Genomic DNA, 19765 nt, shown 5'->3' with positions numbered 1-19765 from the left:
GGAAAACACAGTCAGCACCAGGGAATGGAAAAAACAGTCAGCACCAAGGACAGGGAAACACAATCAGCACCAGGGACAGGGAAACACAATCAGCACCAGGGACAGGGAAACACAGTAAGCACCAGGGACAGGAAAACACAGTCAGGACCAGGGACAAGCAACAATCAGCACCAGGGACAGGTAAATACAGTCAGCACCAAGGACAGGGAAACACAGTCAGCACCAGGAACAGAAAAAACACAGTCAGCACCAAGGACAGGGAAACATAGTCAGGACCAGGGACTGGGAAACACAGTGAGGACCAGGTACAAGGAAACACAGTCAGCACTATGGACCAGAAAACACAGTCAGCACCAGGGACAGGGAAACACAGTCAGCACCAGGGACAGGGAAACACAGTCAGCACCAGGGACAGGGAAACACAGTCAGCACCAGGGACAGGGAAACACAGTCAGCACAAGGACAGGGAAACACAGTAGGCACCAGAGACCGGGAAACACAGTCAGCACCAGGGACAGGGAACACAGTCAGCACCAGGGACCGGAAACGACGAGAGTAGCACCAGGGACAGGAACACGAGTCAGCACATTCATGGAAACGACAGTCAGCACCAAGGACAGTAAACACAGTCAGACACCAAGGATAGGAACACAGTCAGCACCAGGGACAGGGAAACACACTCAGCACCAGGGACAGGGAAACACAATCAGCACAAGGACAGGGAAACACAATCAGCACAAGGACTGGGAAACACATTCAGCACAAGGACAGGGAAACACAGTAAGCACCAGGGACAGGGAAACACAGTCAGCACCAGGGACAGGGAAACACAATCAGCACAAGGACAGGGAAACACAGTCAGCACCAGGGGCAGGGAAACACCAAGGTCAGCACCAAGGACAGGGAAACACAGTCAGAACCAGGGACAGGGAAACACAACCAGCACCAGGGACAGGGAATCAAAGTCAGCACCAAGGACAGGAAACACAGTCAGCACCAAGGACAGGGACACACAGTCATCACCAGGGACAGGGAAACACAGTCAGCACAAGGACAGGGAAACACAATCAGCACCAGGGACAGGGAAACACAATCAGCACCAGGGACAGGGAAACACAGTAAGCACTAAGGACAGGGAAACACAGTCAGCACCAGGGACAGGGAAACACAGTCAGCACAAGGACAGGAAAACACAGTCAGCACCAGGAACAGGGAACACAGTCAGCACCAGGGGCAAAAACAGAGTCAGGACCAGGGACAGGGAAACACAGTCAGCACCAGGGACAGGGAAACACAGTCAGCACCAGGGACAGGGAAAACAGTCAGCACCAGGGCAGGGAAACACAGTCAGCACCAGGGACAGGGAAACACAGTCAGCACCAGGACAGGGAAACACAGTAGGCACCAGAGACCGGGAAAAACAGTCAGCACCAAGGACAGGAAAACACAGTCAGCACGAAGGACAGGGAAACACAGTCAGCACCAGGGACAGGAAAACACAGTCATCACGAAGGACAGGGAATCACAGCACCAAGGACAGGGAAACACAGTCATTACCAGGGACAGGGAAACACAGGCAGCACAAGGACATGGAAATACAGTCAGCACCAGGGGCAGAGAAACACAGTAGGCACCAGGGGACAGGGAAACACAATCAGCACCAAGGACAGGGAAACACAGTCAGCACCAGGGACAGGAAAACACAGTCAGCTCCAAGGACAGGGAAACATAGTCAGGACCAAGGACAGAGAAACACAGTCATCACCAGGGACAGGGAAACACAGTCAGCACCAGGGACAGGGACACACAGTCAGCACCAGGGACAGGGAAACACAGTCAGCACGAAGGACAGGGAATCACAGCACCAAGGACAGGGAAACACAGTCAGCACAAGGGACAGGGAAACACAGGCAGCACAAGGACATGGAAATACAGTCAGCACCAGGGGCAGAGAAACACAGTAGGCACCAGGGACAGGGAAACACACTCAGCACCAGGGACCGGGAAACACAGATAGCACCAGGGACAGGGAAACACAGTCAGCACAATTTCATGGAAACACAGTCAGCACCAAGGACAGTAAAACACAGTCAGCACCAAGGATAGGGAAACACAGTCAGCACCAGGGACAGGGAAACACACTCAGCACCAGGGACAGGGAAACACAGTCAGCACCAGGGACAGGGAAACACAGTCAGCACAATTACAGGGAAACACAGTCAGGACCAGGGACAGGGAAACACAGTCAGGACCAGGGACAGGAAAACACAGTCAGTACCAGGGACAGGGAAACACAGTAAGCACCAGGGACCGGGAAACACAGTCAGCACCAGGGACAGGGAAACACAGTCAGCACCAGGGACAGGGAAACACAGTCAGCACAATTACAGGGAAACACAGTCAGGACCAGGGACAGGGAAATACAGTCAGTACCAAGGATAGGGAAACACAGTCAGTACCAAGGATAGGGAAACACAGTCAGCACCAGGGACAGGGAAATACAGTCAGCACCAGGGACAGGAAAAAACACATTTAGCACCAAGGACAGGAAAACACAGTCAGCACCAGGGACAGGAAAACACAGTCAGCACCAGGGACAGGGAAATAGTCAACACCAGTGACAGGGAAACACAGTCAGCACAATGGAGTGCACTTAGTGCAATGCTATCGTATTTCACTGAATAATGAATGGATATTGTACTTTACACACCTTCTATCTCTTCCGTATACTCCCGTTTGGCTCTGATGGACACATTTGCAACCGCCAGCCTCCCTGTTGTCAGTACATCAAACAGACAGGCCTGGTTGTCAGTACCACACACCTCCTCAGCCTGGGCCTGTATCAGCAAATACCAAAATCTAGTTTTGCCTCGAAAAATTGTTGTTATGCGTTTTACATATAATACATAATCAAATCCAGCCGTCTAGAGCTTAATGTAAACCTAAAGGATACTACGAATCCTGCCGTGAAGATATTCCATTATTCATCCTACCTTATAAGAAACAGAATAACAGTTTTAGTAAAAAAATATTACCTGGAATTCTGCTGAGGCTAATGGCAATTCAAATGTAGGAGTGAACTCTGTGTTCTTGAAGATGTCGTAACTTTCACCCGGTCCATACGTGAAGAGAGAGTCGGCTTCGTCAATCATCCCTAAATGAAACAACAAACACTTGTTTGCTTTCGTCTTATAAAACCAAGATGTAGGCTCCTGGACAAAGCTACAACTGCAAACTATTGACATTAGATAACAAGTGATTGGGAGCAGGATTGTGGAGGAATTATGATGCCAACTCACAAGTCAGTCCAAACAAGTAGTGTATGTCTTCCGTGCTGCTGTCAGCAGCCACGACTGTTCCGTTCGGGGTAGTCAGATCATCTTCGGCTTCTTCATTCCATTTCCCGAGCAAACCCAATGTCTGTCCTTTCATCTGGAATGGCAGTTTCATGGCGATAGAGAGCATGCCTTCCATCGCACTGACTATCACACCGATGCCAGAGTCGAAGGAAATCTGTGCCTCAGCGGCTTCTTCCACGGTCACCGTAAACCCTAGGAGACCGAAATTATAAATGTTAAGTGACGACGTGTATGATAACATCAGAAAATATCTGACCACAAAAATAACATCCGTTGGATAATTTTGTTCTCTGGCCTTTCGCCTTGTAAAGAGAAATTTCCGCCAAACATTGTCTTAATTGCTAGGTTCTAAGCCATGTAATGTTAACACCAATGGTATGTGCGCCTGTTTTACAAGGCTAGAGGAAAGCTGTTTCCATCTTCTACCTGATCGAAAGATTGAAGGACTACGGAAACACGAAGTACCTGAAAACTCTTGCACGGTTAGATCCTGAAAGTCCATCAGTTCGCCATCAACAATAACATCCATAGTCCGAACTTCACTGAGCTGCAGCTGCACGGTTTCGGATGACCCTTCCTTCATGGCCAGGGCAGTGAAGATGGTGGCGTCTACAGGTGAGCCTGTGACACAGAATTGGAACATTAAAACTCTCGTTTTCTAAGAAAAAATATTGTTTTTGCTCTGTTTCTTTCTCCAGACAAATGTCACGAACCATGCGGCTGTCACCTTGGTAAATGGTGCTGTGGCAGACAATTTTGGATTTCACCATGTAGCAGTGGACAGATTTGGGGGGCCTGCTCAACATGTATATGGATGTATTTCAGTCAGATAAACAGAGTCAGATAGACTAATATGCATTTTCTTTAGAAATATCACTTTTAACACCCTCGCTAGACATAGTTGAAAGTTTGATAAAGGTACCTATATCCCAAATTGCAATAATGAATTCCATAGCCCCAAAGTACCACATACATAGTGATTATGAAGCTTTTTTATCCTTGGTATAAGTCAAAGTAAGTTCCATTTATGGGATTCCAGTAGCCCACAAGTTAATTTATCACACGACAACGTAAGCACAGCCCTACCATCACTAAACAGCTGCTCCATACGAGCTTGCGCGAGAAACTCTCCGTTGTTCACAGTCAGCAAGACGAATTCTCCAGCTCCGTTGAAAGTGTACGGAACGCCATTCAGGGTAACGAAGTGAGGATCACCCCAGAACCATGCTGCGAGGAGAAGAGGCACATTTCACATTATCGTAAGTCCTAAGCAAAAACTATTGCAGAGATGAGAAACATACTAGTAAGTAATACTAACTAACATTCAAACATCATCTTATATGAATAGAACAATTTACTATTGCGAGTAGACATTTGAAAGTTAAACCAGCTGGCATTTACCATCAATTAATAGAATGGATGTCCTGCATCATGCCAAGTAAGATTAAAGTTTTCCAACAAAAGTGTGAAAGCTATTGTTCCTGGGTACCCATGATACCGATTAGTATGGGTGAAGAAAATTACCTGGCCGAGGGAAGATGTAGCCCGCTCCATCATTGGCCGGTCTTTTTTCAAAGTATTTATCGCAGTTGTTGGACAACATGCAGCAAAGGATAAAGGGGTAGACATCTGCTAGGAAATGACTGTTTGTGAAAACGAATACATGTTAGTGTTGTATTTTTTAATATCTTTAGCATCTGCTTATTGCAGCTCCTTATTGCCGACTTTCAAGATTTATTAAATTCAAATCATTTGTTAATATCAATATTTAAGATTTAAATTCGTGAATACAAGGCCAAACTTGAGTTATATCACGGTATGGAATTTATCTTACGTATCTTTAAGGTATGCAACTGATAAAACGAAACATAACATGCCTTCTTAAATCACCAGTTTTTGTCGTGCAATTAGGCAAGCTCTAGATAATTTTATCAGGTAGATAGATAATCAAGTGACTGAGAAACGAAGTACTCACCCCAGCGGTGAATCTGAGTGTACCCTATCTGGTGTCCCTCTTCCAGGCCCATCCAACAACAGGCTGCCATCTTGTTTGTAGCAGCACTGCTGTCCAGCACCCTGAGACCTTGGAGAGTGGTGATTAGAAATTTCCGTAAACAACACAAATGAGTAAAGACTAATGGACACATATATATGATTTACAGTGTCCAAAGTCAATCAAAATATCTGGACTTCACGATTTAATAATTTGATTGACAACCGATGATGAAATGTGTTGGTCATCATGAAAACTTTCAGCTGAACTTACGTTTGGTTGATGGACCGCACGCAGTGATGTGCTCCGGGGTGGAAGAAGCAGTTTAGCCAGCTCGTGGAGGCAGAGTTACACGCCTCGTCCGCCTCAAAGTTACCTACATCTCCCCGGGCTTGGTTTAAGGTAGCCGGACATGGGATTTCCCTTGACAGTTGTTCCACGAAGTCAGGAAGGAGACTATCGGCTAAGCACCATGCATCGCACGAAGCTGCTGCTGTTGCTCTGACACTAACGTATGTAGCTATTCCTCCATACAGCAGCATGCTGAAAACATTTATCAAATACTGAGTATCGATTTAAGAATCAAATAACCATCCTCATCGTGAATGAAAATGATTAAGAAATAAAGTGCATAAATCTATTATCCATTATGGTCCAAAAAGTTCAAATTTAGAACCAACTTTTAGAGTTGCCACATGTCATATATATGTATTCTTAATTTGTCGTCCTTTCCTGGTTGTTGCAATTAGCTCTCGGGCAAGAATTTGCAATAAACTGATCATTTCAGTCCATACCATAGTTGTGGATGAAATATTGTTCTTACGCGGATTTCGTCTTCTTCTCCTGTTATTCTGTCAAATGGATTCAATTTCTTCATTTTTCAGACTAATGAGCTGCAATCTAGATCTGGTAGAGTAGGTGGTACAACTGGACGTTTTTAAAGACATGCTTTTAGAATTGTTTTATTTGTTGATATTTTGCCAGTTTCACTCAAAAACTGTAAATCTTGGGCTCTTGAGACCTGGTATTACACCCAAATGATCTGAAATTCGGCATGGATATGCCTTTTATGACTACATATATACAGAAATCCATTATGGATTGTATATGGATGAAAGACATTGTTTTCCATTTGCCCCTTCCATTTCGTTAAACTTCATTCAACGTTGGGGACAAATGACCTGAAAGTTGCAATCTCCAAGCAAGTACAGGGTGGCATGGGTAAGTAATATTCAAGCAGATACAGTCTGGTGTGCATCTTGTCAAAAGTGCGAAAATTTGTACTATTAACGTTGAAAACACTTTTACTGAAAAGTACTGAAAAGGGGCCGGGGGGAGTATATGGGGGTTTCGAAAACACCTAATACTGAAAAGCACTTCATTCCGAATACTTGTTACTGAAAAGCAGAGGTTTCAAGACTATTTTCTTGAAGGCACGGTATGGGGATTTCGAGAATATCTTAGTACCGAAAACCACTATATGGTGGTTTTGAGAACAATTGTTACTAAAATCACTATTGATATTGGGGAATACATGTAGATCCTTCCGCAGCTTCTTTGGTTAATATGCTGTTGACATACATACAGACTCACGCTATGGCTGAAAACATACCCTTCTGGCGAAGACAATAATTAGCGATTTCAAATGCTAGAAGGCAATAATAGATGGCATAATCTTTTCATGGGAAGACAATCAACGATAGGGGAAAATAACGTACAGTATTTTCGTGCACAGCAATATGTTAGTACAGAACATTATAAGGAATCTACCCGGTCCCTCCGTTTCCAGGAGATATAGACAGAGCGCCGGTTGCAACATCCTCTGGTATCCACCCATCTGCGATAGACAGGGTGTAACTGCCCGTGTTGGGGACATCAGAACCCAACTGTGCTACGACATCCCAGGTCCCAGCCGTTTCATCGAATCCGTATAGGTACACATTGACTGTGTTCCCGTCAACGGAGGAAAGCTGCCATTCAATGGTTATGGTCTCATCGGCAGCATTTTCGGTGGTTCTCAATTGTGGCAAAAGTCTGTCGGGATGAACTGAAAACCAAGGAAACCGTTCCAATACACTACAATACGCATTGAATATAAATCATTTGCAACACTGATGGTAACAGATTTTCTGGTGAATTCTGTTGTTCCCAACAAGTGGATGCCACAATGGATTAAGATGTTAGTTACAGAAGCAACCTTCATGGCAGAAATGCAGTATGATTTAAAATACAATACTATTAAAAGTTATATTAAAACAATAGATACATACATATACATTACACTGCGCAAACACTTTATCGTTGAGTAGATCATCAACAAGGTAGAGCAGTGTCCTCTTTCCATATCTGGCTGTTATATATTTGAATTGAGTTATTTGGTATTTAGACCTGAAGTTTGCCATGGAGACTCACACGATTTAGCGACAATAAAGTGGAGAAAGTCGAAAATCCACCGAGGCATAGATGTGCCCGTTACCTGAAGTGTACATAGCCCAGTAGTCGTACGTATTTCCACCATCCGTGGACACCATGAGGGGAACCCGGCCAGGGTTAGACAGGAAGGGGGAAATGCAGGCTGCCGTCGTGTCGCTTTCAACCCATCCTGGCACCTGGTGATGAAAACGATAAACAGCATCCATTCTATCACATCAAGGAAGTTACATCGGGGAACAAGTAAATTGTTTTTAAAAAAAGATTGTATTCACTGGAATCTTTGACCAAATTAGACTTCTTCATTCTATTACATTGCTTTTTGTCACTAACATTTTGGGGAATGACATTGACACTCTTATTACCTCCGGGGAAGGAGATATCCTTCCGCGAGGAGGTTTTACTATGGTTCGAAACATTTCTGTCAGCAGCTGTTTCTCGCGATCGGCTGGACGGATTTGTCTGTGGTTCGGTATACGTATTGCTATTGGGCTGCAGATGATACAGAACGTTTTTGTTTAATTGCATATGTGTTTATGGGCGTCGAAATAAAAGGTTTTTAAGTGCTCCGGACACCCCCGCCATGCTGAAAATGGTAATTACCATGTTGTTAAGGAATGGGGCGGTTGCAGTTTTGGGTCTTAGCATTCAAAAGGGGTCAAACAGAGGGGTGTCTGGTTCCGATAAAAATTTTGGGTGACGGCGCAGCAATGACGGCGCGGGATGACGGCGGGGGTAATGGCGCGGGTGACGGTGCAGGCTGTCAGACTGTGAGACACGTTAATCAACAGTCCATACCGAACCAACCGTCAGTAGCCATCAAACACATACAAACATATTACGCACATAACTTTCATACTACACACAAACAAATAACCTAAACCAATAGTACACAAAAAAACCGGAGGTTTGAAATTTACGATTTCCCTTGTTTAAGCTAACAATCAATTCACAGTACATTTTGTTCAATATTTATGGGTTCACCACACCACGAAGTGGTGGTGAACCCATATTGCTTTTTCTGATGTTTCTTCTTCTCCTTCTCCTTCTCCTTCTCCTGCCATTTTTTAAATGGATTCAGCTTCTTTATTTTGGGGCCTAAGGACCTGAAATTTGGTATGGAGGTACAGTGGGCAAATACCCTCAGGCGTTTTTGGCTGTATTATAGCAAGTGTATTGCTGTGTCAGTGGGCAGTGTTAACCGCATTTGGGCATGAGTCATCACAATGGAATGCAGGGCATCAACCAATAGGCATGCAGCTTTCCTCTCTTCTTCTTGCTGATTGGCTGTTGGGATTTAACTTGATTAACACCTGCACAGAGCATTTCCACCTGCACAGAGCATTTCTTGCTGATTGGCTGTTGGGATTTAACTTGATTAACACCTGCACAGAGCATTTTCATACTGACAGTATGTCTGTATTCAAGTGTTTTGGTAGGTATTTCAAGCTTTCCTGCTCCAGCATTGGAATGCGGGGCATGAACGTTTTTTTTTAAATCAACAGTTTGCATTATGCAATTAAAAATCCTAACCAATAATGTAGGGAATAACTAGCCAACTGTTGTAGTCTTAGTTGTATGTTACTTCATATTATAGTTATATCAATGTAAAGCATTGTTTTCCCTTGTGTTTCTCATTCTTTCCCTGCCATGTCGTAAAATGTGGTGAAGCCATCTCTGTATTTGCTCCAAAGCAAATATTGGCCTTTCTAGTGCACTCTAATCCTTTATCTTCAAGGTGACTCGCAATTTGGCAACGATGTTTTAAAATCATACAAAAACATGATTCCGTAGCGCTTGAAACTGAGCATGATACGAACCGGATCATTAGCCCCAAACTTGCATCGGATGTCCATATATTCGTCAAAGCAGGGCCCTGATATTCCAACCTTTGTCCCACCCAACATGGTCCCAAAGAAGGGACATAGCCTGATTGACGCTGTAGTAGAAAGATACGACATGTATGCGGTAATCGTTGTGGGGTTCTCGTACTAATAGAATTACGGTTCCCTTGGAAGGATATTTCTGCACCAATTTATCGATCCAATCTATCATATTTTCACAAAGGAAGACAGCGAAAACGTTGGATCAAATCATGAAACACTACAGGAGTAACATGGTGAATTTTCAGAAGCAATTGACTCACATGGAAGAAAATGCATTAGGTAAATTCAAAGATTATGGCAGTTGTGTGTGTTCCTCCACATACCATCAGCATTGCATCCGCCCTCTTCGATGTAGCTGTCGATCCGGAAGATCCAGCGACCCGGAAGGTTGACGTTTGATGTTGTCTCGACGTCAACGATGGCGTCCGTTTGAGATCCATTGACGGAGTAGTATACTATGCCGTCTCCAGCATTGAAACCAACCTTTCAGAACGAAAACACAACAACGTCATTGTGTGTATCCGTGTATTATGCCATCAGGTTGGCGAATGATTGAATAACAAAGTTATTTATTCACGACCACTTGTTTCGATGACCATCTGTCATCTCATCAGGGCAATTATCACTGGTTCACTGTGCTCTGAAACTAGATGCATTGTTAGCACTGACACAGAGCTTCAGTGCACAGTAAACCAGTAACACCTAGCTTCAGTGGACAGTAAAACAGTAACACCTAGCTTCAGTGCACAGTAAAACAGTAACACCTAGCTTCAGTGCACAGTAAACCAGTAACACCAAGCTTCAGTGCACAGTAAACCAGTAGCACCTAGCTTTAGTGCACGGTAAATCAGTAACACCTAGCTTCAGTGCACAGTAAACCAGTAACACCTAGCTTCAGTGCACAGTAAACCAGTAACACCTAGCTTCAGTGCACAGTAAACCAGTAACACCTAGCTTCAGTGCACAGGAAACCAGTAACACCTAGCTTCAGGGCACAGGAAACCAGTAACACCTAGCTTCAGGGCACAGGAAACCAGTTACGATTGCCCTGATGAAGATAACAGACGACCATCTCGTTAAACAAGTGGGTGTGAATAAAGAACTTTGCTAATCAGTTATTGTGTATAGTTTGTTAAACTGTATTTTTCCAATGGAAATATTCTACTGTGTTAAGAAAGTAGCCATACAATTACTATTATGTATAGTCTTTGTTTACCTGTGCAGGTGTTCCTCCTAAGCCTGTGAGTTCATCCCCGCCACTGGCTGTCCCCGTTGTCCATGTGATGTTGCCGTAGTTGAAAATGGTAAAGCTCTGTCTTCCGTTAGAAACCAGAACTGCCTGGAAGGTGTTTCTCTACAAGTGGATAAAACGGCAAGATTTAGGGAACCAATCAATGTATAGATTCTATTGAGTTGATGTTAGAAGCTGGGGGAGTTCCAGAGACTAATTATCTCCTAGAGCCTTTTGGACATTTTGTCCTTGACAAACTGTGAGTACTGATAATTACAATATATAGACAATACAACTTTGAACATTTGCAAGATATTGAAACAATCAATTTGATATTGAAAGCGTTTCTAATAATAGTATCTAAATATAGCTAAATACAACATCCTCGTTTCTGATGCACAATATTAGATATCATTTGTTCCATAACAAGCCTTTCAATCTATAATATATTTTATACAACATTCTTGTTTCTCCAAATATACTGATGCACTACCTCAAAGTTTCAAATACCTTCTCGCTTCCGGATCCAAAGTAAGCCACTTCGTGCCATGTCGCCACGAATGCCCATGCAGCTTGGAAGTTGGGAAGGTATGGGAAAGTGAGTCTGATGTCAGTAGTGGCGCGTGCGAGGATGTTAGGGTCGGTTGTTTCGCGGTACATCACAAATCCTCCGTTCCTCGTGTCCACATCACCCCAGAAAGGAGTTATCAAACGCCTGCCATCTCCCAGTGGGAAGGAGTCAGGGGTATACTGGGCTATCTGACCCAGGAATGATATCACTCCATTGGTGTTTACCTGTTGATATACAATTGTATAGTCAAGGCATTGATACCAGCAGATCGGTACATTTCTTCCATGTGATTACAAGTCGGAGCAAGCGAGACAGAAGACACGTACAGCAGAAGAACATGAAAAAAGACTGAATGCAGCTACAGGACGACACCGTGGAGGCCTACGAGGAGAATTGCAATTATTACCTCCATGAAAAATGGAGGTATTGTTTTTGGCGTGTCTGTCTGCATGTCTGCCTGTCTGTGTGTGTTTCCGCAACGTTGTGGTCAGCATAACTTCAGAACACCTTTATGGATTGTGATGATATTTGGTATGTTGGTAAGTCTTGGAAAGACAAAGGTCAAGGTCAAGTATGGGCCTCCTGGTGGATGACCTTGGTACTGCAGCAGAATTTCCGGTTTTTGTATCTTTTGTCCTGAACATGCTATGGCCTTGACTTTTTGGTGACAGATAGCTTTTTCTGTCACAAATAAGTGGTGCTGGTTTGGTCCCCCTAGCAGCTTGTTCTGGAACTGCAGGGGACTTTCTGGCGAAACCTTTAAAAGCCAATACGTCCAGATAGGAACAACGTATTTTCATCATTTTTGGTGTGTGGGTGGCTGAGAAAGAGTTGTACATAATCAAATGCAAATTATGCAAATGACGACCTAATTTACAAAATTAACACATCAAGACATTTTATAATTACAGTGTTTTATATAAGAGTACTTTATACATGTAATCTATTTAATCTGTGGCAGGTGGAACACTAACAGATACCAATTATGCAAAAGATGGCCTAATTTGCATAATTAATGTGAAAAGTATGTGACCCTTATTGGTGAATGATGGGAATTTTATACCTTGTGACATGTGTAAGTTACTTAAAGGTTAACACCACTATACATATATTATGTTAATGTCGAGATCATTTGCATAATTAATGAGGACATGTTGAAACGACGTATGACAAAGCAAACCCATATTTCATGGAGGTATGAGATCTCGAAACTCTTGTGTTAATTTTGTCACACAATGTACTTCATGTATTTTGTTTGGTAGAATGCTACACTGTTTTCTCAATGTTGAATGAAGTATATTTTGTACACTGAGAAAAACAAAAAAGATATTTGTTACCAAGGTTAGTTTAATCCACATTTGATCAAATCTTGGTTGTATATGATATTTCTACATGGGTCACAAAAACACATGTCGTCATTTACATGTTGTGTAAGATGGTCACCCTTACTCTCATGACGTAGCGGTTAGATGATGTAACAAGTTGCATTATTCAATGTAAAACAAAATATAGGTCTTTGTTATTGATTACGCAAATAATATGCTGATTACACCCCACTCATCTCTTTGCTATCCACGAACAAGAGTTCCGAGATCTCATACCTCCATGAAATATGGGATTTCTTTGTCAGACTTCATTTCAACATGTCCTCATTAATTATGCAAATGATTGCCCATTATTCACCAATTAGTTTATCATTTGCATAATTGGTATCTGTTGATGTTCCGCCTGCCACAGATTAAATAGATTACATGTATAAAAGAACTATTATATAAAACACTATAATTACCAAATTTCCTCATTAATTTTGCAAATTAAGTCCTCATTTGCATAATTTGCATTTAATCATGTACAACTCTCTTTCGGCTACCTACACACAAAATATGATGAAAATACGTTTTTTCTATCTGGACTTATTGGCTTTCAAAGATTTCGCCAGAAAGTCCCCTGCAGTTCCAGAACAATCTGCTAGGGAAACCAGTACCAAGGTCATCCACCAGGAGGCCCATATTTGACCTTAACCTTTGTCTTGACTTATCAGCATACCAAATATCATCACAATCCATAAAGGCGTTATGAAGGTATGCTGACTACAAATGTGCGGAAACACAAACACACACACATACGCACACACACACGGACACGCCAAAAACAATACCTCCATTTTTCATGGAGGTAAAAACAAATAATATAAATGGATTGTGTAGTTACCCATAGTGAGTCGTGCAAATGGTTGAAATATGGGAAAGAAAATGAGATGCCAATGATGTCAGATCCTCCATCATCATTCGCTGGGTTAGCCGTATCACCCTCGTTTGGTCCGTATGGATAAAACAGGTCGTTGTCTATTGGAATTACATCCTGGGATGCAGAAGAAACAGGCCATAAGTTAATCATTATTTTATCATCAGTATAGATGTAAGTATACATGTAAATGTATTGGCGTGAAGGTCATGTTATAAGTCTTTCACATTTTGTTGATACAGTAAATTCTAACACATATTGTGTGATTTAAAGTTGTGATGTACCCGTTAATTGAGGTATAACAAATCAACGAAAAGGAGGAAAACTAGTCAGGAGCTCGGAGAGACAAGAGTTTTATTAAATATTTTTTCGTTTTTTTTTTTAACTTTTTGACCTTACTAAGACATAGACAAAGGAAAGAGGATAGTAAAGCGATGTACGTCATATTCGTCATTATAGTCAAGTCAAAGTTTATTGCACAACGATTGTCACGGGTACAATGTATGGCAAATAATAAAGTTACTATTTGCTATGAGTCTATCATAATTCTACATATATGGTCTACGGTTATTGTGTTTGACAGAGTGTAATAAAGAACTGCTGGCTAGAAAATAATATATAAGAGAAGACGAGGACATGTTTGGGGAATATGGAATTGATTTCCTCAAGGCTTCATTCTAAGATTTCCGTTATGGCCCATTAAGGGCCTGGGAAGTTGTTTTTTTACGTTGCCAAGGACAAATACGTGTGTTCGAAATACGTATTTGGAGAGGTTGTAGGGGAATATCTAATTTAGCAACAGCGAAATAGTCACCATCTCTTTCTTTGTATTCGTAAGAGGTCTGTATTTAACTCACAGCGAAAGAAGTGTGAAGTGTAGTTGTCGTCGGATGAGGAGGTGTAATCGTCGACATATCAGGTGTAGTCGTCGTCATATCGGGTGTACTCGTCGTCGGTGGAGGTGTGCTAAACGCACTCGCCTGTGCATGGAAAGTGACATTATCACACAGAACAACAAGAATGTTGTTGCCTTTTCTTTGCTTATTTCCAGTAAACCGAATTCAATATGTGCTGCACATTCGTGTGCCAGAATGATTTTCTGAGTGGCAATCTATGACGGCAGTTCACATTGTTAAGGCTGGCGCAGTGATAATAAGTAGTTATCATATATTTTGTGGAAATTGATATTTTCTGGTAAAGTCTCCGTAAGAATAGATTAGTTTTGCATTTTCCCTCATTTTCCGAGATACTTCCGGTATAGTTTGATCGACATTTAATATGCTGCCTTTTATTCACTTTTCCGCCCAGAATTTGAAAGAATCATTTTTGCTACACAAAAGTCAATATATTATTTGCGTTGATACATAGCATTTCCTGGTGTTGAGAAATCACTTTATCGCCTTCTAGAACTTCCATGACCTCACACCTTTGCAAAATAAATTATTGTCTCATTAACTATGGACAAATGTAACCGATGTGGTTTTCAGGTGCTGCGTTGTAGATTCGGAATGAGGGGCTGACTAAAGTACTATAAAGAACACACACAGGCAGGGTCGTTACACATGCACGTTAGGCTCGCTTCTTGTGACTTCCTTCTTTGGCCTTCTTTCTCTCAAATGTTTTCTCTCAACTCCCCTGTTCCTACTGTCTCTCAGCATGATCCTCCCTTCTTTATTCACAAAAATTAGCATTACAATGTCAGACGAGTGTCTCCCATTCTGTTCTAGAAACACTTTTGAAGTTCAAACATAATACAGTAGTATGAATTTGACAGACACTTGGCATGAAGTATGTTGGTTGGTTACCTTAACGTACGCAAATGACGCAAGTCCAACACCTTCCCATCTATCGAACGACATCGAAAATATAATTTTCTTGGCGAAGTTATTCAACTTTTACTTTCTTTTTCCGCCCCAATGAATTCAGGTGGTAAAGACCATAGGAAGCAGAAGTGTGCTAGAGATATAATGTGTTTCAGCATTCGGGCTACGCTCACACCTACAACGCCAAGGAGAATACCATGTAGTAAAATGATTTTTGAAGTGCAGAATATCAGAATTTCTCAGAAATGTTGTGGCCTTGATATGGGTATTTTATACATGCTTTTTACACTATAATACAATGAATTCATAAAAAGGGTGTTTTATTGCATTATTGTCCTTATAAATCAGTACTACCGACATTAGGCCAAACTTGCATGACATTTCTAGAAAGTAGAGGCTCTTAGCTTTCTATTAATTCATAACACATTGGGATTATTGTGTAGAAAAGGAACCAAAATCTACTAAAACAAAAGTAGTACCATTAATGTTTAGAAGTTTTGAAATATCTCGATGGTGTAAAATCTTGATAGATCCGGGATCACGGCACATGTCTTGTGAGCGGGTCGGGGATATATCCGGGATAGGGGTATACGGGACCGCGAGTGGTAGTCAAAATACAAAAATAATAATATAATAATAATGATAATATAACAACTGCTCTTGGCTGTAAATCACAGCAGTAAAGTGACTATAGACTGCCATCGACAACTAAAATCTGTGTATGTACAGCATGTCTTTGTACAGTTCACTCCATCGTCGTCTGTCTTGATACCGACATTTCAAACATGGTTTTCATACTGTAATAGAATGAGTTCATATAAAGGATGTTTTATTGCAATGAAGACAGTAAACAGTTTGTTATCGTTCGGCGCAGCACACGAGTGGTTCGACTTGGGTGGGGTTAGCTCGGTCTATATAGTTTTGATCCATCAGAACATCGATCATTCGTTCTTTGAGAGCTAAAGTACAGCTCTCAAAGGTACATTAAGGTACATTAGGTACATTGCCCTTCCACCGTGTCTTGAGCCTCTGTCCTTCCAGCATGCCTATTACAGTTTGGTAACTCTGATGTTTTCCATAGATTGAGATTCCGATTTACCAATGCTCTGCTTGTACCTCAATTATCAATGTTTTGTTTACATACAAGTAGTCAACTACAGTATTCCCTATACTAAATGCAAAAAAAAGCGAACTTTTTTATGTATGTAATCCTTATGTTGTCATAATTTGTTAGGAACTGTATATTCCAAGTCAATGGCATTGGGCACTAAAGTGGATTGTATAAGAACATTGTAAAATGTATATCTTATTGTTTTATGTGACTCTTATTATGAAAGTTGTTAATGAAATTGGTATACATTTTAAAAGAAAGTAGAAGTTGTAACCTTTCAACTTATATTAAAGAATATCTTTTACAAAATCTCAGAAAGGAGAATACCGTGCTGTAATGAGCCTTTCAGTCGAATAGTCAATTCAGCACCCAGGACAGTCAGCAGTCATTAACTCACCTGTAATAGTACCTGGGTAACTTGTTTCTCATGTATTTATTCGATGAATAAACTATAATACGATGGGTTCATAAAAGGACATTTTATTGCATTACTGTCCTTATAAATCATTACTACCGACACTATACTAAACTTGCATGACATTTCTAGAAAGAAGAGGCTATTAGCTTGCTATATTGATGTATAACACATTCGGAATATTGTGGAGGAAAGGAACCAAAATCTACAAAAACAAAAGTAGTATCTTGATATATCAGGAACTCTGTCACATGACGTGTGGGCGGGTCTCGGACAGATCCGGGATTGGGGTGTACAGACGATCGCAGTGACGTGGCGGACAGCGAGTGGTACGTAAATAAGAATACTAATGATAATGATAATAACTTTCGTGGCTGTAAAGTAGCAATTACTGTTCGCCAATGTACTGCGCACAATTGTGGTCCATGTATAGTGTGGGAGCAATATCCAAACTACGGGTGGCATACCACAGTGCTTTTAAGTTGTTGTTTTGTGCTGGCAGGTTTGCAAGTACAAGTTATCTGTTTGCTATGAACCGGCAGACACGTTTGACGCTAAACGCCGTAAGGTTACCCACTCATTCGTTTCCCGTCTGTTGTCGTCAGACAATGAGATTATCCATCTCCTTGTGCATTCCGATGCCTTCCGCCACAGTACGTTCTGGCGGCACTATATGGACTTAGTCTTCTCCAGATAGTTTTAGATTTGTTTTTAATTGTATGTACTGTGTTTGTTGATATGGGCCATGGGCCTGATGCAAATAAATAAATAAAATAAAATTAATTAATTAATTTACTATAGACTGCAATCGACAGCGCAAATTTGTGTATGTCTTTGTACACTACATCGTTGTCTGTCTTGATACTGACATGGTATTTATACTGTAAGAGAAGGAGTTTATAAAAATGATGTTTAATTTCAGTGAAGACAGTAAACAGTTTGTTGTCGTTCAGTGTACGCAGCACAGGAGCAGGTAGTTTGACTTGGGTGGGGTTAGCTAGATTCATGGAGCTTACAAGCGATCAACACAGATCATTTTACTCTTTGAAAGCTAAAGAATTCTTAAGGTACATTGCCCTTCCACCGTGTCTTGAGCCCCTGTCCTTCCAGCATGTCTATTATAGTTCGGTAACTCTGATGTTTTCCCTAAATTTAGATTCCGATTTACCAATGCTCTGCTTGTACCTCAATTATAAAGGTTTTGTTTACAGACGAGTAGAGTAGTCTATTACAGTAGTACCTATACTAAAAGCAAAAACAAACACTTTTTTGTCAGGAACTGTATATTCCAAGTGACTGTATGACTTTGGTCACTAGTGTGGATTGTATAACAGCACTGTGGAAAATATCTATTTTATTGTTTTATGTGTTTCTTACCTTTGAAAGTTGCTATGAAGTTGGTATAGATATTTCAGAAGGTACAAGTTGTAATCTTTCAACTGATATAAAAGAACATATTTTACAAAATGTCTTAAAGAAGAATACCGTGTTGTACTAAGCCATATTCAGCACCCAGGAAAATCCGTAGTCATTAACATACCTGTGATAGTACCTGGGTGACTTGTTCTCATGCACGTAATCGTGAGGTTTTCAGGATTTGTCGGAAATGTTGTAGCCTTGATATTGGTATTTCATACATGCATGATTTTCACACGATAATACAGTGAATTCATAAAAAGGACATTTAATTGCACTATTGCCCTGATAAATGATTACTACTGACACTAAGCCAAACCTGCATGACATTTTTAGAAAGGTAGAGGCTCTGGTCAGTTAGCAGAAACTGACCAGAGGAAGGGTTGATGATTCTACCCTATCTCTGTGACTGGCTAGCTCCTACAGAAAATCAAAAAGCCTACGGCTGTTGCTCTACTGTTCCTTTCTTTTATCGCCGAGAGGAGTCTGATGGTAGAGACAAGAGGAAGCGAGAGACAGGCGTGAGTTAAAAACAAGGTGATCGGTACCTGTTGAAACGACGGGACTGCCACCAAGACCAACAGTAGCGCTCGGAAGGGGATAATTGGAGCCATGGCTCCCAGGACTGGTGAGACCTTCTGAAATAGCTCGATGGTGTAAAATTTGTTTATATATCCGGGACCATGGAACATGTTGTGATATATCCTGGATACGGGCGTGACTGGCAGACAAAATATAATAATAATAATAGTAATAATAACTAGAGTTCCACGATCTCATACAGTCGTCCAATGATATAGATAATAGATGCTTATAGATGCTTTTCTTCGATTATAATATGGAAGTACAACCCTCATTTGCATGAATTAATTGTTCAGTTGATCATATTCTCCACCCAATGTCAGTCTTATCTCAACAAAGAAGCATTTCTTTATTGATTATGTAAATGAGGTCCAAATTCAAATAAGTCATGTAAATATTGGAGGAATCAAATATTGGAGGAATCAAATATTGGAGGAATCTTTCAAATTGTGATACAAGCACCACACTCGGTACAAATACTTATGAGACATCACTATTTTGAAAAAGTACGCGGGCAAAACTGCAGGAGCGTTTTTTTTTGCCGGTGCAAAAATTTGCTTTAAGGGCGCTTTTTTTGCTTCGGAAGGTCGGCTGCAGTACCAAAAAGCGCCATTGGAGCAAATTTTTGCACCGGCAAAAAAACGCTCCTGCAGTTTGAACGCAAGCAGCTAGAGACACCAAATTTACGTCACTTCTTTCTTACT

The 19765-nt window shown here is 41.4% G+C and overlaps 1 protein-coding gene across 1 annotated transcript in view; it reads right to left on the bottom strand.

The window, feature by feature from the left end:
• Positions 1-19121, bottom strand: part of LOC109479432 (sushi domain-containing protein 2-like) — a 28228-nt gene extending 9107 nt beyond the window's left edge. Inside the window, exons 1-16 of the mRNA XM_019781397.1 lie at positions 19028-19121; positions 14572-14694; positions 13682-13831; positions 11410-11694; positions 10885-11022; positions 9992-10151; positions 9603-9721; positions 7829-7961; positions 7123-7399; positions 5705-5895; positions 5335-5442; positions 4446-4586; positions 3825-3980; positions 3300-3551; positions 3036-3154; positions 2711-2837 (exon numbers count right to left, since the gene is read on the bottom strand). Coding sequence (XP_019636956.1) covers positions 2711-2837; positions 3036-3154; positions 3300-3551; positions 3825-3980; positions 4446-4586; positions 5335-5442; positions 5705-5895; positions 7123-7399; positions 7829-7961; positions 9603-9721; positions 9992-10151; positions 10885-11022; positions 11410-11694; positions 13682-13831; positions 14572-14694; positions 19028-19093 — 2545 coding nt within the window. The 5' untranslated portion in view covers positions 19094-19121. The remainder of the gene's footprint in view (positions 1-2710; positions 2838-3035; positions 3155-3299; positions 3552-3824; positions 3981-4445; positions 4587-5334; positions 5443-5704; positions 5896-7122; positions 7400-7828; positions 7962-9602; positions 9722-9991; positions 10152-10884; positions 11023-11409; positions 11695-13681; positions 13832-14571; positions 14695-19027) is intronic.
• Positions 19122-19765: the final 644 nt, after the last annotated feature.

The sequence above is a fragment of the Branchiostoma belcheri genome, unplaced genomic scaffold, assembly GCF_001625305.1.
Source record: "Branchiostoma belcheri isolate BF01 breed outbred unplaced genomic scaffold, Haploidv18h27 scaffold488, whole genome shotgun sequence".
NCBI classification, from domain to species: Eukaryota; Metazoa; Chordata; class Leptocardii; order Amphioxiformes; family Branchiostomatidae; genus Branchiostoma; species Branchiostoma belcheri.
Note: the sequence above shows the minus strand (reverse complement) of the source record. Positions and strands in the feature narration are given on the sequence as shown.